We start from the raw sequence: 24,068 nt of genomic DNA on the forward strand, positions 1-24,068 counted from the left end.
GTCTAAAGGTACGCTTGTTTGTAGACCCAGTTTTATATATAAAAAAGACATTAAAACAGAAAGGCTTAGCGAAACAACAATAATTCTGCTCATAAGATATCTTAACCGACGATCGCTCTGGTGCGGGGGCCGTGTCGGCGGCGTATAGACACCGGCGGTCGCGAGTTCGCCTCTCGCTCGGAGTGGATATTTGCGTTTATAGAATTTAGTTTGGCTATCTGTTCGCGTGGGTCTCCCCACCATGCCGCGTAGAGCACGTTAAGCTGTCGGACCCGGTCGTTATCATTTTTTACCTGATAGCGATCTACTCATAGTAAGAAATATATCCGCCAACCCACAGTGGAACAGCGTGGTGGATTAAGCTCCGATCCTTCTCCTATATGGGAAAAGAGGCCTATGCCCAGTAGTAGAATTTTACAGACTGAATCGTAGTCTTAAACACAATCTACAATTCTTCCGAGTTACCTAGATAGCACAGATTTCATTTATTATGTATTAAAAATATTATTATATTTATTATGTATTAAAAATAATGGGTCCAAAAAGATAGACTATTTTCAGCCTTTATTTGTAACTTAATGACCTGTTTATCCTTTTGCTCTAATTTTAAATCCATTTCTTGTCTCAAGGACCTTTTTAACTTTGTGGAAGAAAAAAGCGAAAGAATGCCATTTAACAAAATACAGGCCAATATATACTATTGTATACTACGTTATTTATAAAACTCGAGTGTGGGCACTATACATACCACGTATATTTCAAAACCAAGATAATAATTTGAAACGCACATATAAAAAAAAATTGGTGCATTTATCAAGTTACCAGATGTTGCTTTGAATTCATCTTTGAGTTAATCAGCGACTTCTGTAGCAGTTAGCTGATGAACTAAACGTGTGTGTCTACAATTAGAAAGACTTTTTACTATTACGAAGTGACTTAGACCACTTAGCCTTGTGTGTTAGCGTTTGTGCCTACAAATAAATAAGTTTTAATAAGCATATCGAAAATATTTGCAATAAAGCTCGTAAAACTCTTTCACATGTTTTACCTTCTTCACGTAGGAAGCCTATAAGGGAAACATATCTGTGTGACGGATTAATATTATAGCGCAGTGTGGCATATTTTCTGTAAAATTTATGTGATAAGGCTAGAAATCTCCACTAAAACTATGGCACAAACCACGCCGCTACGAGGCTGATACGATTATCCCTAACAATAACGCTCGACTTAAACAGTTTCAAATTTTGAAACAATGAAAGCAGTGCCTGCCTGTGCCTGCTGCGTGCAGTGTTATATGAGTATGTAGGGCATAACATCATCATTATCCCGACTAGAAAAAAAGGTCAGGCTCAACCAGATCATGTATCTGGACCGGATCAGGATAGAATGAGGCATGCCAGATCCGGTAAGCTCTATCAGGACCAGGTCTAGTCCAGACAAGGATAGCCTGATGTAAAATATAATCAAGTATGGTAAGGCATACTAGATCAGCACTCGGTCTAGTCCAGATCAGGATAGCCTGATGTAAAATGTAATCAAGTATGGTAAGACATACTGGATCAGGACCCCATATCAGGATAGCCTGAAAGAAATTACGTGAACTGAGCCTGAATTACGCTATTAATGTTTTTAAGCGCACTTAGTATATATACAGTTATCAGGACAGACTAGCAGGGAGTCCATTTCTACACAGTGGAGCAGTCGTAAGTAATAGGAAATAGTTAATTAGTAGTTAATTATTAGAAGTTAATAGATAAAATTTAATTAATATTAATAATTAATTAATAAGATAAAAATAAATAATAATAATTAATATTTAAAGTAAAAACATAAATAAATAATACATTGGAAAAAATAAACGGAAATAAATATCATAATAATTATGTTAAGTAACATATATATAATATCAATTCGCTTTTTTTTTGTTAAACATTTTTTTCAAGAATATACGTTCGTGTTTTTTAAAAGGACCGGACCGAACCGGCTGATCAGGATGAGATGAGATTTCCTGATCTGGACCCGATCAGGAAAGCTTATCTCATCCTGATCAGGTCCAGACCAATCATCTGCGTTACATGCCTTATCTAGTCCTGATCAGGCATGCCCGGTCCGGTCCTTGTAAGGAAGACGAAAAAATTTCTACTCGAGATGGTTAGCATCCTTAATAAATGAACAATACATAAAAATAAATAAATAAAATCATTATCATTTTTAATTATCATATTAAATTTTACGACTGCATTTGTATACGAGACGAGTATATCTCGTCAAATGTTAATCCGTAGATAAAAGATAATTTTTGCATTATAAAAGAATGCGAAAAGTATGAAAGTTTGTCATAAATTCTATAGCAATGTTGAAGACACTAACGTCCGTGACCATACTTATTTGTGCCTTAAATGGACTTACCGCGCAGCAGGAGTTCAATATAGTAAGTACACGATACACTGATTTTATTCCTTTCACGTGTAAATAAATTGTCTATTTAATCGAACTTAGATCGAAATAGCATGGTTTTTGAGTCAAAATGTGTACTTAAACGGACATTAATCTTCGAAAAAAATACGGAATACTGTAGTTTTTTTCTTTGGACTATTGGTTATGAAGTTTTAATTACAGTACCTGGGTGACCAAGTTTAGCTCGGTATTTTTAGTATATCGTGTTTTTTAGAAATCATATTTAATAATGACAATAATAAAAAATATAAATGAACATAAAAAATCAAAAAAAAAAAAAAATTAATAATGATAAAATATGAATAATATTTTTCGATTTAACCGACATAATAATAAAAAATAAGAACTGGCTATTTAAATTAAAAATAACGGGTGCAATCAGAAAATAAAAGAAAAAATAATAATCGATCTGGAACTTTGAGGATTTGAATCGTGGTCTTTTCGGTCAATCTATACTACGCAACTAAGCAATACTATTACAACTTTATTGACAAGTGCGAAATGTACTTGCGTATTCTAACGATATTGTAGCCATGTTTTCATTGTCTAAAAATTAGGATAAAACGATATTTTCTAAAAATGAATCCTAGCTAGATTTATTTATCTCCCCCGAAATCCCCTGCATACTAAATTTCATGAAAATCGTTGGAGCCGTTTCCAAGATTCAGATTATATACGAGCAATTCTTGTAGAATTGCTCGTTTAATAGTATTAGATTACAATAGAGGTGTAAGTCAATGTGCTTAAAAGTGTGAAGTTTCGAACCGATCGTTAAATTTAAAAAAAAAATATAATTAATATACATACTGGATAAATAAACGTTATTCTGTAAGCAGAGGTACATTCCCAGTCAGGCTACTCCAAATTTCGAGCAAGACATTAAAATATTTCAAGATCTCTTTAATGCGGGTCCAGTGTAATGGCCCTGTCATGTACGAAAAGGCAAGAACGTTCGTAGAGGACTTATAAAAGGACCACTGCGTAATACCTAACATTACGTACTTTGTCGGCAAGAATGCTAGCAGCATTTTTCTGTTGAATCACGATATCTTTTAGAACGAAAATTATCGATAACGCTAGCAGAAAGGCTACACATATTATCTTATATATAAAATTTTCATGTCACAATGTTAGTTAAAATACTCCTTCGAAACGGCTGGACTGATTTTTATATGAAATTTTGTGTCCATATCGGGTAGGTCTGAGAATCGGCTAACATATATTTTTCATATCCCTAAGTTATGAGGGGGGGGGGGATTCAGGGAGTAAGTAACATATATGGCAAAACAACGTTTGCAGGGTCAGCTAGTATATATATCAAATTTTAGTTACCGTTTTGCTTAAAGAATATGGGTCTACGTTCCGCTTAGCTTAAAAAAAAAATTGTAACTATCCTGATTTCATTGTACCGTCAAACGCTAAAATAAGTTCAGTTAATAATTCATTAAGTCAAAAAAATAAGTTCAATAAGTCGTAGGTTCGACCTTCGCTCATAACAGCTTTTTTGTATTCATAAAAATGTTTTCAATGGCTACGAATGTTGAGTATCATTTCTGTTTTTCAAACACGGGATTTTCATTCCAAACTGACAATAGATATTCTAGCTAAGTAAATTATTCATCAACCCGTGTACAACGGAGTACAGAAGCGGTAGAAGTGTAAACTCTCCTTTCTGACCACGAAAAGAAAAATTAAAGAACCTTATTTTAATTGCTTATAAAGTAAGAAAATTAAGATTCAAGCAATTTTTAACTACGTATCAAAACACGATTAACACTTATCTTGAATTAATTTAACGCGTCACAGTGTCCCTGACTCACCTGTGTCAATGTATAAATACTGTATTCATCAACTACTATTGTTGATTGCTATTGTATTACAAACACAATGTCTACATCATTTCAATGTTCCTTATTTTTAACTTTTGTACTATGATATTTAATAGTGGAATTCGCAATTGCGTAATCAAAATGATCATTCCAAGACTCAATCGATGAGCTAAGATCAAATATAGATACAGGTATATCAGGTTTTAAATACATAAACTAATTTTTTCTCAAATTAAACCATTTCTTAAATATTTTATACGTACAGACAGATATCGACTATTTAAAATATTAGTATAGGTACACTAGCTCTACGTAAGACTTCGTTCGCAGTTACACATTATTACTTTCTTTTTTTTCTCCTAAAGGAACGGTACCGAATTTTGAAATAAAAAGTATAAGATTGAAATTTTTTCGGTGCTTTCTATATGATTCGTAGAAAAAATTAGGAAATTTTCTTTAACTAATAATATCAAGTAATAATTATATTTTTAAGATAATAATTATAATAATAATAAACAATTTAACACAAAAATAAATAAATAAAATAACTTATTAAATTAGTTAAATTATTTTTATTACAGCAAAAGAGAACAGCTATAGATGGTTACTATTCAGAAGCGCACGATGTGACGACTAGTGATGGGTACATTTTAGAAGTACATAGAATTCCTTTCCGACGTTTTCAAATAAGTGAAAATGATAAAGAGAATCCCAAACCAGTGGTATTTTTGATGCATGGCTTACAAGGCTCTTCCTTGTCCTATATATATTTGGGTCCCAGACGTGCCTTAGGTAAATATAATTTTAAGTAAAAAAAAACTGTTTTTATTATCAACAATAAACTTGAAACAGAGTACACATTAGTTTGAATAAAAATCCAGTGATAAATATATGATTTCTATATATAGAATATCTTATCTAACGTTAATTTTTTTCTGATTAATTTTTATCATTAAATAACTCGGCTTCCCATTAAATCCAAAGCTTACCTCCTCGCGGAAGCGGGCTACGACGTTTGGATGGGTAACGCAAGAGGCGGTCTCAACTCCCGCAGACACGTTACATTAGACCCAGACGAAGACGCAGAAGACTTTTTCAACTATTCCTATGAGGACATCGCTTTGAACGATATATCAGACATGATTGATTACATTTTGAAAACTACTGGACAGTCACAGCTTCACTATATTGGACACTCTCAAGGAGGAACTGTCTTTTTCGTTATGAGCTACATGCGACCAGAATACAACGATAAAATAAAATCGGCTCATTTACTGGCTGGTGTCGGTTATATGGAGCACTTCCCAAACAGACTCTTGAATGCACTCGCCTTTAGTACTGACATAATTTACGTAAGAATAAACTTTCAACACTTATATATTTAATGGTTAACCATTTGTTTTACCAAACTAATACATTTGTTTTGTTCTTTTTTTATATAGTCACTTGCCGTAGATCAAGGTATACTAGAAGTTCTGGGACCAAGAAATCCCAACAATTTTGACGAAGAAGTGTATAGAACTAATCCAGTGCTTAGCCTTCTGAGGATTCTTATAGATGTAATTGTAGGTACATACATACATATAAAAAATACATTTTAAGTAGAACATAACTTTAAAAGTATAAAAATCAATTTTTTGACGATTTCTTTGTATGATTCTAAAATTCAAAAAATTTTCAGGTTTCAATTCACAAACAACTTGAAATTTTAGCACCAGCATCGATGAAACAGTACGCTCATTTTGGCCAGAACATAAGAACCAAATCATTTAAAAGATGGAACTATGGGCCTCTTAAGAATCTGATTAAGTATGGATCTTTGTCCGCTCCCGAATATGATCTAAGCAAGATCACAATAAATACCACAATGCATTACACAGTCAACGATGATCTTTTAGATGAACGGGACGTTTTGAGTATGGCTAGTGTGATACCAAACGCCAAAGTTCGTAAAATAGCGCGTGAAACTTATAACCACAATGACTTCGTCCTGGCACCTGATTCTAAGGAGTTGTTGTACGACTACATTCTGGAAGAATTGGATAAGAATCGTTAAAATAAATGTATGTAAAAAAAATATTGTATCGATTCTGAATGATATTCTATGATCATGCGGTTTAGAATACTAAATGATCAGTGGCAAACCTAGTATAATTTCATTAGGAGCGTAATAATAAGACTACGTGTGATTTATTGTTCGTAACTAGGTTAACACATCTCTGTAAAATATATGATACCTATTATATCAAGTTAAATTATTGCCCAATAAAGATATTTCTGTTTATTTAGTGTTTTAGGAACACTTTTATTCCAAGTAATTCTTTTACATTAGTAAATAAACAAATATGATGAACATACGCATATGGGTGTCTGTTAAGTTTTAAACGGCAGGCTCTTAGTAAAAACCTCATTGCATACAAAACAATGTGTTTCTCTAGCAACCTACCATTGACTCACTGATATAGTTAATGTTTCTATCGATATTATCAGTTATCTCAAGCCAAACGATTTAAGACCGAATCAGAATTGTAGTCAAGCTCTAAAATACATTCATCATTACATCATCATTACAGCCTATACAGTCCACTGCTGGACATAGGCTAAAATACATTACACTATTCGATTCCATCATGATAGAAGATCCGAACCTCAGTCGATCTTCACCGAGCTGATAATAGAATGAAACATACTTTATAATAAATGTAGTATATCAGATGATATATTAAAAATGAGTTGCCTAAAAAATCCTGAAATGACTGTTATTAATTAACCTTCACTCTAATTTTTCGGCCTAATTTGACAGGACTATGTAAGTATATATGGGATTTACCCAAAAATTTATCTCTTTAACACCCTAGCGTCGACTCGCGGAGACACAGTTAAGCATTCAAGCAACATTATCATAGTTAACTCGAGCCAAACTACCTCAGACTGTACCCGAGCTATTGTCTAGCACTAATATACATTGCCCCAGACGCCCTTTACTATTTTTCTTATTTGTTCTTTCAATATCTGACTGGATTTTAAAAACAAAAAATATAAAAGAATGAATTCATTTTATAGCAAAGAGTAATGAAGTAAAGCTAGTAGTTATAGGTTGACACTTCCAAAGGAAACGTATCGTATTTTATATATTTAAAACCTTTAAAGTGAGGGAATTAAAGAAAGTAAATAACTCAAATCTTGTTAAAAATACAATGATATTTTCTGTTACATTTTATTTAATTCTATGATTGGTGTAGATAAAGGGCAATCAAATGAACGTATTTATCTAATACTATTAAACAAGCAATTCTTGTATATATAATCTGAGTCTCGGAAATGACTCCAACGATTTTTATGAAATTTAGTATACAGGAGACTTCGGAGACGATAAATCGATATTGCTAGGATTCATTTTTAGAAGATGTCGTTTTATTCCTGTTTTTAGGCAATTAAAAAATAATTGCAATATTGTTAGAATACGAAGGTAAATTTCGCAATTGTCAATAAAGTGGTAATGGCTCAGGTGGCAAATCAGCCGGCCGGAGTCGACCGAGAAGACCACGGTTCAAATCCCCATGTCTTGGAGATCGATTATTTTTTTCCTTTTTTTCATAATTGCGCTCAAGATTTTTTTATTTAAATAACCAGCTCATATTTTTTATTATTATGTCGGCAAAATCGGAAAGTATTATTCCTATTTTATCAATATGTAATCGTATTTAAATATGATTTCAAAAAACACGGTTTACTAAAAATACCGAGCTAAGTCATCCAGGTACTAAGTATTTAACTGACGTCCATTTAAAATATTTTAACATTGGCTAAAATCATAATCCAAATTAATTTAAATACAAATAAAAATACAACTAAATATAATCAATGTTAGATGACAAAAAAATCAACTTTTATTATTCGACTTTGCTAGTTGCAACAATGAATTAATGATGTTTTCCTTTACCGATATCAACAAGGTACTCTGATTGTATGAGATAAGTAGACAAAAAGAAATTGAAATAATTAATAATAGTAACGATTGATATTCTAATGTTGTCTAGTGCTTCTGTTAGCTATTTTAGATTTGATTGTAGACATGTGAAGTCGTCGGTTAGTAGGTAGTTTACAAATAAATGAGTTATAGGATGAGGGCCGTTATCATTTATTTAAATCTGCTCAGTGATTTATGCCTATCCGCTGACCCTTTCCTTTCGTAGGGAATATCAAAGTTCGATATTGAATACACCTAAATGACTTGTATACTTTTTCGTTGGTCATAACTCTTACCTATTGAAATCCAATTTTTAGTTTTAAACGAATCTGGTATACATAGATCGATCCATTTTCTTTAACACACTCGAAGCAATATAATTATTGTGTATACTTATTCATAGGTATGTTTTTTTTTGTTAGTTACGTGGTATTCTTTTCAGACCACAGATAGGTAATTGTAAATTTCAACATCCTTGGGAATGGCATCAAGCACCAAGATGACTTTAAACCAAGAATCAAGATGATTTTAAACTTTATGTATTACTTGTCTTTTGTTGGTAGGTAATCTAACATTTTTATAAATATATTGTTGAGACGTCCCGATTGTAAAATAAAGCTAATCAAAACTAACTTGTTATAGTCAAAAACATTTATTTCCTAGTAACTGTGTTTTCTAGTAAACGACGAAGTTTGCTAGTACACGACCCATTGGCGCAACGATACTCACACTACGATTTTCGAAGTTTCCCTTCGATTTCTCTGGGATACCATCATCAGATCTTGGTTCATCATCAAAATCAATTAGTAAACGACGAAGTTATCCGCGAACACACATAAAAAATATATATAGGGCGAATTGACAAACCTCCTTTTTTGACGTCGGTTAATAACAAAATATCAGCAGGTACGATAGTTTTGTGCCTCGTTCTGATAAAATTACTAACGAGATAATAATAATAATAATCGACATGCAAGAGTATTTCAATAATATTTTGCCAAATATTATTGCGATACTCTTGCATGCCGACTTACTATTGTTAGTATCAAAAATTTTAAATCTTGCAATTAATTCGTATAGTTATATACTAGGACATATCGATATTGTTTGGTATCATTAGGTCAATATATAAGGCCGACTTTAAACGACTCTTAATCATTAAATATTACGTCACTTGCATAAATTTGGGCGATTAAAAAATAATATTTTATTTAGAAAAATCTATTCTGATCTCTAAACAATTAAATCTTACGGAATACAATCCATGTGACATCCATGAATCAAAAGACCATTCACGTGTTTTCAGCCAAACTAGTATATCATACTGCAGACTTCTCCAATGTTCCAAAGTTAACTGGAAACTGTTAACGACCATTTCGAATTCCCATTGCTATTTTATTTGCTACCGCCTATCCTCTGAACCATCTCTCAAAGGACAATATTGTGTCAATTCCTGCATTCACAAAGCTGTATATTTTTTTGCAGAAGCAAAGCAGGTCCGTTCAAATGGAAATAGAACGAATACAGGAGGAAACGCTTAAAATGTTCAAATAGAACTCATTTTGAGAATATTGTATTAGATATCTTTAAGTTTAACGGATTCGATTGGCATACCGGACGTATAACGGATAAAAGCGATTGAATAGATTTTCTGCGGATATTTCTTTTATTCTAATCTTGTAGAAGAAATTACGACTTATATCATTTATTTAATTGTCAATAGACAACACGCTATATATTATTATTTCAATTAGGTTACTATCTTAACCTTACAGTAATAAAAATTAAAAAACATGTGTATATATTTATTACATTTTTCGTTTTCCTGTGCCGAATAAAATGGTATTATATCTAGGACCATAAGATGTTTTGATTTATGTTACAGCTTTGTTCAGATGTTGTCCAAGTTACATTACTTAAAACGGGCACGTGCGTCCGTCTGTCCTAAAGTATATCGAATATCGTCTAGACAAATAACTCATTAATTTATTACTTTATTTATTCTACTATTTTTACTTTCACTAAATCAAGGTAAACATTTCATTTGTTGGGTTAAATAGTTAAATACTGACACTATTATTTTGAATTTTTAGCTAATGATTTAAAGTTTCAAATCATTTTTGCGCGCGGTTTATGTGAGGCTTGTATTACACGATGTAACAGCTTTTGAGGCACATTCACAGTGTTTCCAATAATTTATAGACAAAATCTGTAACAACTATGTCTTCCAAAATTAACATAATAAAAAATGTTTGCATCAAAATGTCAAATTTAGCTGCTGTTGAGTTTAATCGCACAATATAGTGATGAAAGAAACCACGTGTTTCTCGGACGGAAACTGATATTTTACGGTCACATAAACCAATTACGTTTAATTACAAAATTGCAAACAGACACAATGATAGTGACATGATTGTTCACGCACGCAAGTCCGCACGCACGCAGACACACATACACACACACGCACACAAACACACACACACACACACACACACACACACAGACACACACACAAAGTGTGTTAAACCGAACTCGTTGATAGGTAGATATATCCATCTACTTACTTAATTACTTACATAGTTACGAAAGTAAGTGAATTGGTAAAAAGCGCATAATTATACCATGCATCAATGGTGTAGAATACTCGTCATTATAATTAATTTTGAGCCTTTTTAATGACCACGTCAAGCTCAGTGTTATAGAAGAACTTAGTAATGTCTATTCGTAAGGCTGCATTAAGTTCTCGAGAAAAACAGCTTATCTTCAGTTCCATCTGTCTAAGTGGATACTTGGCTTTAGCTATTCATGAAAAAGTTCTAGTAATAAATCTTAATTAAAATACTTAGATAAAAAAAAAAGTGTTAAATGATAATATGATGAATACAATCAAACATAACTTTACATTTTATAATATTAGCAATTATATATTTAATTGATTTAAAAGATAAAAATAGAAAAAAAGCAAGGTAATAAAAAAGTTATGTGAAATTTAATACTGGCCGAATTAAAGCACGAAAAGCAACAAATATTTAAACAACAATTGCCATTAGCGCGTAGCAGCGTCATAATGGAGCAATAAAGAGTGTCAACAGAAGGTTATGAAGCACCAGCTTATAAAGATCTCTGGGGGTGCCCTGTAAAGAATATTTTAAGCGAAGAGGGTTAATTAAAAGTGTTACATAGCTCTTATTACGTGGTCGTGTTAAAATGCTCGTAGCCGCTATCGGGGACATTAAACGGATAAATACCGACGTTCAGTGAGGCGCGTAGACCCTAATGAAGGAAGTCGTATTAAGAGGAAGTCTTTAGTGCAAAGCGTCGAAGAATCGGGCGTCAGCGCTTCGAACGTTTTAAGAAAAATTCTATACGTTAATTCGCGAAAATAACGTAAATTGTACATTATATATACAAATAAATAAAATTGGAGTGTCTGTTTGTAATGTTAAAATAACCGCTTTTTACTTAATGCATATGGATGTATACACAAAGTATACAAAAACAATATTTTTAACAAATTTTTGTCTGTCTGTCTGTTTGTTCCGACAAATCTCTGAAGCGGCTGCACCTATTTTGACGGGACTTTCACTGCAGATAGCTGATGTAATAAAGAGTAGCTTAGGCTACTTTTATTTTAGAAACTTATTTATTTTATAAGTCTGCAAGCTGAATAATAACTTTTTTGTCAAAATTTCACGCGGACGAAGTCACGGGCACCGCTAAAAGTTAACATTTCACTAGCGATCAGTAATGAAACCAAAATTCAAACAAAATATTACATATATCTACTTCACAATCGGAACTCAGAAGTGTCGACTTGAAAATCATTTAAATTTATTTGAAATGACTGAAAATAGAGTTGAATTTACGGTTGTTACGGAACAAACGGTACAGGAGGTGTATTCACATGTTCGTATTTATTTGAACGCGTCCGAGTGCGGCGTTTCCTCTGCAGCAATGCGTTAAAAATTAAGTCAGACGGCTGTTGGGCTTTTGTTGCGAATTTTATTACACGACAACGGGGTATATTTGTTTTTTCATAAAATACTCTTAGCTTCCGACTAATATACGATATGTGATATAAAAATAGTGATTGTTTAGTTTTATTCGTATTTTACTCTTTTATGCGTGATTAACAATACCTTTAGGACACCTACCTACCTAAAGGCAAAAATCACCTTTCTCATTGAAGAGTTAGAATTTCTTCTAATAAGAAGAAGGATTAGGCCACGCGTTGGCGCAACGGTCACAGCACTGGTTTATACCTGTTACGCTGGCGGGTGCGGGTTCGGTCTCCGCACATTTGTATTGGCCATACAGGTGTTTGCCGTGGTCTGTGTGTTTGTGCAGTCCTTGTGGGTTTCCCCACAGTGCCTCGGAGAGCACGTTAAGCCGTCGGTCCCGGTTGCTATCATGTACACCTGATAGCGATCGTTACTCATAGTAGGGAATACATCCACCAACCCGCATTGGAGCAGCGTGGTGGTTTAAGCTCTGATTTTTTTCATACATGGGAAAGGGCCTATGTCCAGTAGTGGGATATTACAGACTGAAGCGTAAGCATAAGAAGGAGGATGTGGGCGTTGTAGAATTTCTTCTAGGTTATAAATATCATTAATTTGAATCTTAAAGAGTTTTCATTTCCAGCCGTATTGGTGAGGATTTCAACGTCGCGATCGTACACTACTCTATTCATTAACTCAGCATATCTCGACTTTTTAGGAGTGATTCGACTAAGCTATGTTACTTTCAATAATTGTGTTTGCTGGCAAACGAAAAAAAAAACTGACTTCAATTACATCAACAAGTAATACAACGTAGGTAGACAAAAAAATGGTCAAGTAAATACGCGTCATCAAAGATTACTCAAAAAGTAGTCAACAGATCACAATAATTGTGTTTGCAGGCAAACAAAGAAAAACCGACTTCAATTATATCGACAAATAATACAACGTAGGTAGACAAAAAAAAATGTAAAGTAAATACGTATTATCAAAGATTACTCCAAAAGTTGTAATCAGATCTCGATGAAATTTAAATACGACCACATGATAAAAATTGGCTTTCGATTAATTTAAAAATCATCAAAATCGGTACACCCAGTAAATAGTTATGCGGATTTTCGAGAGTTTCCGGCGATTTCTCTGGGATCCCATCATCAGATCCTGATTTCCTTATCATGGTACCAAACTAGGGATATCACCTTTCCAACAAAAAAAGAATTATCGAAATCGGTCTATAAACGACGGAGTTATCCCCGAACATACATATAAAAAAAAACGTTGTATTACTTATCGAAGTAATTGAAGTCGGTTTTTTTTGCTTGCGATCATACAATTCATAATATGTGATATTCTTTTTATTAGAATTTATAAATTTAAATTTGTATCTTTTATTAGTTCGCGATGTCTTTATAATTTCTGTTTTAAATCAACAGTTACAACTGCCTTTTTATTGGATTAAAGCCCGACAAGGGCTTGTACTAACTACATCGATTTCAGAATATTCCGGAGTAACAAAGTGAATTTTTTAAGTGTTATTTAAATTAAAAAAAATATATAAAGAAATAAACAAGGCAGTTTTTAGTATTTTATTAGCAAGCATGTAACTGACAGTCAATGTTGACAGTCTTTCTTTTTCAATTAAATATAGGTATATTATTGCTTAACCGACTTAAAAAAGGAGAAGGTTCTCCTTTCGATAACATTTTTGTATGTTACCTTATAACTTTTTACTTCGTTTATCGATTTTAATGACTCTTTTTATATTCTAAAGCTGGTGCTTGTGGTGTCAATTTACGTCCTATTTGAACGAGATCTGACGAGTACTTTTAAATTCTTAGAGTAGTCGCTAATAATGCGTATTTACTTTATTATTTTCTCGCCTGTCTACGTTGTATTATTTGTTGATATAAATAGAAATCAGTTTTGTCGTTTACGAGCAAACACAACGAACGATAAAATAATATATATTACATTTTTTTATAATTTTTACCTTTAAATGGGCTGTATTATTTTTAGCGCCCTATATAAGTAGACAGCGACTTGTGTCCGTTGTCCCGTATAGAAAAAGTTCTTTAGAATATGATACAAATTCGTAAAATTGATAATAGTAAAAATAACGTAACAATCGTAAAAAGAAAATCTTCAAACTGTATTTTATTTAACGTGTATGGCACTCCCTGCGCTCAATTCCTTCCGATATAACCGTAGCTAACGAACTAGGCATTGTCTAATATTTCTGTTTCCTACGTGACACGGATTCGTTAACCATTGATACGGAAGTATCATACAGTGATCGCTATCATTTTTTTTTAAATAATTCATCATTTCGTATTTACAATAAACACAGAAAATTTAAAAAAATAAAATGTTAAGTTTTCGTTGCTATAGAATCATTAGCAAAGATTGACCCAGTATTTTATATTTGAGGAGGTAAAATATGGTTAAATGAATAAAAAAATAATAATAATATAAATATAATATAAAGCTCTAAATACGTTGATACGCCATTCAATGTTACACGAATAAAAATGATGGCTATTATACAATAATAAATGAAAAATAGTAAAGTATTATTATGAACGTCATATAAGAACTTTTTGTTTCCAAACTCATTCTTTTTAATGAAAAATATTTTTAATCGGCTATAACGCAACAGTAACTAAAGCAATGAATTCAATTAACGCTCAGTGTAATCAAAATAATCGGAAAATCGAATTAATAGCGGAAACCGGTGAATGGCTTGTTAATTACGTATCCTAAGAGCACTCCTCCCGCGGACCACAATTACACGATGGTGAAACGAGATGTGACGTGTAGGATCCGGCATTAATTAAATTGCAAGTACGCCACTGTATACGTTATTTTGTTAATGAATTTATGTTTTATTGGTTACTTGGGCCGCTACCAGTACTAGTAATAATAACTCGGTCTACTGATCACTACTTTGAATGCTTTAAAACAATTATATGGACGTAGGTATAGGATAAAACATGCAACAAATGTGATACCACAGTGAGAAGTGCAATCTCCGGGTAAAGTAATTTATGTGGTTCTCTAACCCTTAATTAAAAAGCAAAGTTATGGCAAGCTTTATTTCGTTTCTGTCCTCTATAGTGACTCTAAACGCATCATTGTATCCTTTAATGTCGACCATATTCTAAATATTTTTGCTGTAACCATGTATAATTTGAATTGTAATCTAGGAATGATTCTTTTTAAGAATATAAAAGCTATTCGTTAGGTTATTGTTTTTTATTTATTTATTAAGAAAATCAAATTAAAAATAAATTTTAGAGATTTGAAATAATAATGTAGATTTAAACATTATATTAATTAATTAATATTAATAGTTAAAATCATTATTTCATTAATAATCTCATTATTGTATTGCATGTAAAATCAAAAAATGAAGATATATTGAAGAATGAAATCATATCAGATTAAATTAAATACAACCAAAAAAAAACTAAAATAATTTAAATAAAAATTTTACTAAATAAATTCATAGTTAATAATAATTAAAATACATATTTTAGTTCTTAATTTCTCATCCATGTTGAATAAATTTTTAACAGAATAGTCATCGACGTATTTGATAAGTTAGCTTAATGTAACAACAAAAACTTTGGGCTAGGATCACGGTAGGATCTATATTATTCCCATTAATATTTTCTCACGTCTGAGAAAGCAATTAATTGCGTTTGTCGCAAGGCAAAAGTATCATGAGGAAATTTGTAACACATAATAATGTATAAGGGTGAAAAATTCATCTTACCTGGCATAAGACGTTATATAGTTTCGCTTTATTAGTTGAATTATATTTCATTTTCGTGTTATTTTGCAAAATATTGGGTTTCTTGTTAAAAGCTATTGTTCTTTGTTTAAATCAACTTTTATAAACATAAACGCCTCACAATCAACGACTTCAGTAGATGATAATTTCAGCGCTTAATATTTGACATCCCTATCGAGAATCCCGTCACAAAAAAAAACAAACGCCCAGACCATAAAAAAACGTCTGTTATCTGCACAAAAAATTGTCATGTTTGATCACATGCGACAAACGGTCACTTGCAATAAGTGTACATATTGTTGGCAATATTTTTAAAGATGTATAATATGTGTAATATAAATTCAAAGTACGCAACTGACATCACTTAGCTCGGAGCTACCGCAGTCACCCTACTGTATCTTTGGTATAAATTTGCGAGGCAGTATCAATGGTTCCCGATGATCGAGAACGTGATGTGCGTATCAAAGGCAGAGAATATTTTATGTTACCGATATCGATAAATTGCTTCACTATACGCTTTTATATTGCGACCGTCTAATTCAAATGACATATTTGGCATCGTGAATATTTCGCGCAAGAGTTCTGGTGGAGATTTTATTATAGACTTTTTTTCTGTAAATGTTTTCTTTTATACTTGACATGGAGGTAATAAAAAGTTCGTTTCTGTGTGACGATAATTTTTGCAGTCAATTCTATTTTTTTTTAACACTTTACATTAGGATGAAAATCCTGTGAGGTTCATTGACTGTGTTACGGAGTCACACTGCACAATACGCTACATAAATATTATTAAACTTTTACTATACATACATGCAAAATATATTTTTTCTATCAAGTAGCCAACGACTAGACACCACCACTTGATGTTAAATAGCTATTGCCACACGGACAATCAACAGTAGGGGCTGGCTTAAAAATTAACTAATGAAGTAAAAAAAATCACAAAAACTTATTTACAAACTATAGAAACTAAATAGAATAGAAACTAGGTAGGAATTAGGGTTGTTGCGTAGCTTTCTTTTCACGTCATGATTTACTTCATATCCACATCCGCAAAAAATCCGCATTAATTTTCAGTAAATTGACTTCTACAATCTAAGAGCCGTGAAATAAAAAAGAGTTCATATTATTAGAAATAAATAAAAACTTATTGACTATATAGTCAAGATAGCCAATATACTAATATTTCGCTTTATTTTCTTATACTATTAGTAGATTCGAATATTTTAATGTTGCAATATACAACATTTTATTAAACTGGCGTCCTTACATTTAACTGCAATATCAAAATCGATTTTATAACTTAAAAAGCAACTTACTTGCTATGACGCTTTCATACAAACAATAAAATTATTTATTTTTAATAAAATTACCGTCGTGTGTACGTTAGTCAATCAATGACCGAGTCACCTGAGTTTTACAGTTAAGTTGGTTTTTTATAGCTAATTTTTTCATGTCTTCGAAACATTTTCTTTTCAAATTTGTCGATTATAAATTAATGTAGTAATGAGCTGCATTTACTACTGCTTCATTTTTGTTCAAGTATAATTTCGGCTATGGTATGCTGTACCTCTATATGACAGGACGCCAGATTAACAACACGGTGTATATGCGATCCAATACTCTATGTCCTCATGTTAACATTGATGAACATTAGGCGCATTTGTACCAACATTTAAAATTTAGTTTCCTTTTCACTTTGTTACTATGACGCTATGATTATATAGCCTATAAAACCTTCTTTAATAATCGTATAGTACTAATCTGCTTTAAAAGGTACATTTCATATAATACTGGTGACTTCATCATTCGTTTATTACACTAAGTTAAGACAAGAAAAATAAATTACCTTCAAATTCGCAAACGAAAAAGGTAAGAATCGCATAACTTGATCTCCAAAAGTATTAGACGAATTTTCCCAAAATACGTTCGTGTAAAGATACGTAATTCTTAAGCAAGGGTTCCACACCGGAGTTATACAGGGCTGACGAAAGTAAAATAATTATTTACATCATCTAGCGATACATACATAATAAAACTGGACAAATTTTATTTAACTTTATTTAACTCAAATAATAATTATTATAACGTTTAAAAAAATCAAGGCATCACACTCGACTAGGGTTTAGATTCTGTGTCAGAGTTCCGGAAACAAGCAAAGGTACGACCCAAATGTACTAACCAAGACAAATTTCTGAATCTCATTTTCAAACTTAGGCCCATATTTGTTTTTGACATGAGCAGAAACCGAACCTGTGACCACTTCCGCAGTTGTTTTCTCCCATAAAAACATAAATATATCCTACTATACAAAATTACAAATACTAAAAATATAAATACTTATACAAATTTTTTGACATAATTAATGTCAGTTTAGAAAAAGTAAATAACTGGAAACAGTACACTATCATATAGGTATATTTAATACGCTAAGGTTAAGATGTTTGCCTCCCTTTTTAGAAAGAAACCGTACAATTACTCCACATAAATTATATATCATTTTATAGATAATTGCTTGCTCTACCGGCATCCAAAACTAAAAAAATTATTATTGCTATTGATTGTGTGCTGTGTGGCTACCGCACTAAAGAATTTAGCGACCCCCTCTCTTCTCGTGGGTGTCGTAAGAGGCGACTAAGGGATAACAAGGTTCCACAACCACCTTGGAACTTAAGAAGCCGACCGATGGCGGAATAACCATCCAACTGCTGGCTTTGAAATACACAGGTCGAAGACGGGCAGCAGCGTCTTCGGTGCGACAAAGCCAGTACTGCGGTCACCAACCCGCCTGCCCAGCGTGGTGACTATGGGCAAAACACATGAGCTCACGTTATTTTTGGCGTAAACTTGTGGAGGCCTATGTCCAGCAGTGGACTGTATAGGCTGTAATAATGATGATTGATTTTGTAAATTAATTAATTATTAAAAATATATATATGACGGCTTTAATTTTGAAAAAATGTCAACATGATTGTTCAATTGCAAATCAACTCACGTATAAATACTTTTTTTTTGTAATTTTATAAAGTGATAATTATTATACTTATTTCATTCGAACCATTCGCACGGGTATAGTTTACATAAATATTATAATTATTAATAAAATGAAGCCAATTTAGCGTTTAAACTCGGACCTTAACAATTTTCCACACAATACAACACAAGGGATATAATTATATTTCACATTTGTTTCCTTTCGATGCGTATTTAATTTGAAAATTCCTGTTTTTGTATGATTGTCGTAGTAATGAATTAATATAAAAATATTTGATACTTTCTATTTAATTTACTACCATCTAACTTCAAACCAGGTAACTGCGTACTAACATTGTTATTTTATACCAATTTTTGACATATTTTCTTTTTTTTTTTTCTTTTTCTTGTTTTTTTTCTTTTTTTTTCTTTTCTTTTTTTTTACCTTGTCCTGAGAATAACGAACAAAAAAAAAGAGTCCAGGTGAATTGCTTTTGTTGGTGCGTGCTATTCCATTACATATAATGTAACACGTAAAAGTAATTTTGTTTCCAACATGGAATTAATAATTGCATTATATGACTCTATGATACTAAAATCTTAGAAAGGACAAAATTCTCTAAATAACTTATTCCATTAAATAGTTTTAACGAAATAAAATTACTACCTATATAATACTAACTTTATTAAATTTTGGAAAAAAATTATCAAATAAAAATATATTACTTATAATCGTTCATAAATATCACCAACCCTACACTACCTGCACGGTTCGAGCTTATCCCGCTCGGTGAGGTGGAATTCAGATAAAAAGTTCCATTGACGCTTGAAGTCTCTTTAAAAATAACAACATCCTTCGCCAGCAGCCTACTGAGTGATCATCGATTTCTCCTCCACATATTAAGTTAACTAGCTCTCCCTCGTAGATTTACGTGTTCATGTTTATAAATAATGTTTTTTTAAGCGACTTCCGAAAAAGAAGGATTTTCTTAATTCGATTGTTATTTATTTTTATGTACCTATCTTACCTCAGAACTTTTGACATGATGAATCGATTTCGATCATTTTTTTTTTAAATCGAAAGGTGGTGCGTGTCATTTGGTACCATTTAAATTTAAGTGAGATTTGACAAGTATTCTTCGAGTTACATCTAATAATGCATTACATACGACTTTACTACGATACTTGACTATTTTTCGATGATCGACGTTGTATTTATTATACCGCATAACTTTTCACGCAATATCGTATTCTATCGTAGCAAAAAATTGTTTATAATATTAATATTTGCTCAATCTGTAATCTGAATATATAACGTATAATTGTGTTTGCTGGCAATTGAAAAAAACCGACTTCAATTACATCGACAAGTAATACAACGTAAGTAGACGAAAAAATAATCAAGTAAATACGCATTATCAAAGATTACTCCAAAAGTTGTAACATCTCGATAAAATTTAAATGTGACCTCATAATAAACATCGGCTTTCGATTAAATTAAAAATCATCAAAATCTCTACACCCAATAAAAAGTTATGCGGATTTTCGAGGGCTTCTCTAGATTTCTCTGGGATCCCATCATCAGATCCTAGTTTCCTTATCATGATACCAGACTTAGGATGTCTCCTTTACAATAAAAAAAAAAGAATCATAAAAATCGGTTCATAAACGACGAACTTATCCTCGAACATACATTTATATATATACGGTCGAATTGAGTAACCTCCTCCTTTTTTGAAATCGGTTAAAAATGTTATTGAACGTCCCATGAGGTGACAATCATCGCGATAATACTTTTTTTGTATTAAAATATAAAGGTGATAAATAATCTGACCTCGTTTCAGTTGCATTAAATTTAAACTGTTTATCAATGGTACCAAAAATTACAACGAATAAGCGTAAACCAACAAAACCATTAGACGGGTAAACGACCATTTAATTCAATAAAGTCTGACATTAATCAGCCTTAATGCGGGGAGATAATTATTTGCGTGGACGATCACGTGACCGCGTTTTTTAACTGTTCCGCGGACACCTAATTGCTTTTCAGTATTTTACTTGAAAAATCAAATATTTATGTAAATTCAGAAAAGCAAATTTGAATTTGAAAATTAAATTAGTTCTAGAAATTTTACATTTTCTAAACTACGAATGACGCCGCGTTGGCGCAACGGTCACAGCTATGGATTGTGCCTCTTGTGCTGGCGGTTGCGGGTTCGATCTCCGCACATGACAAACATTTGTATTGGCCATACAGTTGTTTGCCGTGGTCTGGGTATTAGTGCAGTCCTTGTGGGTCTCCTCACCGTGCCTCGGAGAGCACGTTAAGCCGTCGGTCCCGGTTGTTATCATCTACACCTGATAGCGATCGTTACTCATAGTAGGGAATATATCCGCCAACGCGCATTGGAGCAGCGTGGTGGATTAAGCTCTGATCCTTCTCCTACATGGGGAAAGAGGCCTATGCCCAGTAGTGGGATATTACAGGCTGAAGCATGAAGCGTGAAACTACGAATGTATACTTGATTTTTAACCGTATTATATATGTATTAATTAGTAATATGTATTTATTATTATGTATTTATATGTCCTATATAAATCTTTAAATAAATTACCTTCAAATAAATGGTATGATAAAAATCAATTCATAATAATTAACACGTCAAAGTTAAAATTAAATATAGGTATTGTTTATTTAGTTAAAAGCTTTAGTTAAAATATAAGTCGTCAATTTATACGTAAATGGTCAAATAGAGCTTCGCCTTTTATTTATCAAAATTTTCGACAGATTTATAAATCTTTAATATATGAAATATAAATATTTACTCTTGGCAAAAATATCAAGGAAAATCATGGCATTCTGAATAAATAGTAGTATAGTCGACATTGACATTTGTTTGTACATATAAACGTATGTAGTAAATGTAGAGTACTAGGATAACATAAAACCAAGCAGCTCAAAACTTCAAAATGACACCCTATACTTGGTGTATACGCAAGAAGAGAAAAAAAAATCCTGATAGACCAGGGATACAGCACTGGAGAGCAATCGCGCGTCATGACCATTCATTAAGCACAAGGGCAAACCTATGGCGAGGTCATCATCGTCCAGACAAAGACCGAGAGGCTACAAATCCACGACAGTGTGCCTCATGCCGTAGTAGCGTTGACAAGACACACTAACACCTGTGTCTACTACACTGACGACAGTGATGACGCAATCGGCAGGTTCGTTAGCCGAGCGCTGGGTGCCTCGATGAAAACAATCTTGGAGCACAACCTTAAAAGAACTATCTACAAGCAAGATATGTCGTTGGCAAGGGCTCTGCTCAAGATGCTGGGGGCAGGCGTGCTAAGTGTACGTATATTGTAAGTAGAACATAAGTGTAGATATAGATATAAATAAGAAAATGAATAAAATGTTCAGAAATTATGAATGAATGAATAATGAGTGATCAATGAGTATTTGTAAGGGAAAAAACCGACAGCGTCGGACCACGTCCTAGTTTTACTAGGCAGTCACGGGACTGTCGATTTGTAGTTTGTATGACAAATTGCCTGTGATATTAATATAATTATAATGCATGTTTAACAAAATGCATGGGCATTTCGAGCCCGTGGATGTAAATTTTTAAATAGAAAAAAAAAAAACCAAGCAGCTTTTATAGTTACTTATTTCCAAACTTCGCAGTCTTCTGTCTATAGCTTTAATTACCTGTAACAAAAAAAAAATGAAGTATATTTATTATAGCAAAAAATACACATCGAAGTATGATTTAACGTTACTATTAAATAAAGAACTATTCACAGCAGTGGAAAATGAAGAGTACAGGTCACATTACTTATGATACCTTGGTACACAATATTAAATATAAATTACAACGCAAACATTTCATTGGAACTAATGATACAAAATATTAATTTTTACAACAAACAATGAATATTAGTATAAGCTAGCTACCTCCGAGAACAAAAATAAAGGCTCTGCTTTCTTATTGTAACAATAAGCTTCCGTATTTTCGTTTAAACAATAACCAGCTAACGAAACAGGTCTTGTTTAGTGTACCAAATTACTCGGAAAACATTGATAACAAAAAGAGGCACAATATCTAATACATTTACAACGAAGTAAGGCAGGGCGTGCCCCCGTCAAAAGCACGCGGCCATTATGCCCCCGGCCAAAAGAGGCCTGGCGCAAGTTATAAGAGATATTAAGAGGTGCGGCAACGTCTTTGTAGGTGACATCATGATGTACGCTTTGTAAATGTGTTACTGTAATGTGAAAAATATTACAAAACACATTAATTTTATGGAAACGTTACATTTTTAATGAAACCTTGCAATTGTATATCCTAAATGTCATTGTCTCAGTGAAAGGGTTCTTTATTGAAATTGAGTAAAGCAATATTTTCGGAAATATTTTAAATACGCTTATTATTATTTTTTTATCAATAAAATATCACAAAATTGTTTGAAGATACACCAAATACACTCGCACAGTTTTTACGCTACCTAGCGTCCCTCGAGTCACCCCCAAAGTAATGCCTTACTAATGACTGTGTGTCGAGATTTTTCCCCCCACTCATAAATATGCATTAATGACAGGCTTTTCGCCGGAAAGTGTAATTTAAATTTAAGCCTACGTTTCGGCCACTTCAAGCCTAAGTAGAAAATAAGCTAGATACAGGGTATTCGGACATAATTCGTTTTAATAATTGTAATTAATTAATAATTAAATGAAGATTTCGATATTTCGAACTAATCTTTTGTAAGTGAAGCGCCTACCAAAAAATCGATAGCAAATACTCAGAACCCAACATAAGTATATAAAATAGCTTGGAAACTACATTAAGATGTTTTAACGAATAGTGTCCGAACGAAACTTGTTTTTCAGCCAAAACCGAAACCGGGACTCCCGCGGACAATGTGGCAAGTGTATTTTTTCACATTAATTTGTTTTTAGGGGTCATTCAAGTATTACGTAAGGAAAATTTGAGTAATTTTTAACCCCTTCCCTCTCCCTTGTTAGCGAAAGTCAGCACAAC

The 24,068-nt window shown here is 32.5% G+C and overlaps 1 protein-coding gene across 1 annotated transcript; it reads left to right on the forward strand.

Annotated features, from left to right (window-relative positions):
* The first annotated feature begins 2,353 nt into the window (after positions 1–2,353).
* On the forward strand, positions 2,354–6,342 carry LOC123655202 (lipase 3-like). Its single transcript, XM_045591062.1, has 5 exons — positions 2,354–2,431; positions 4,868–5,078; positions 5,271–5,638; positions 5,729–5,851; positions 5,968–6,342. Exons 1-5 carry the CDS (start codon positions 2,354–2,356, stop codon positions 6,340–6,342), a joined length of 1,155 nt encoding a protein of 384 aa, XP_045447018.1.
* The last annotated feature ends 17,726 nt before the right edge of the window (positions 6,343–24,068 follow it).

Source organism: Melitaea cinxia, chromosome 1, assembly GCF_905220565.1.
Source record: "Melitaea cinxia chromosome 1, ilMelCinx1.1, whole genome shotgun sequence".
Classification (NCBI taxonomy): domain Eukaryota; kingdom Metazoa; phylum Arthropoda; class Insecta; order Lepidoptera; family Nymphalidae; genus Melitaea; species Melitaea cinxia.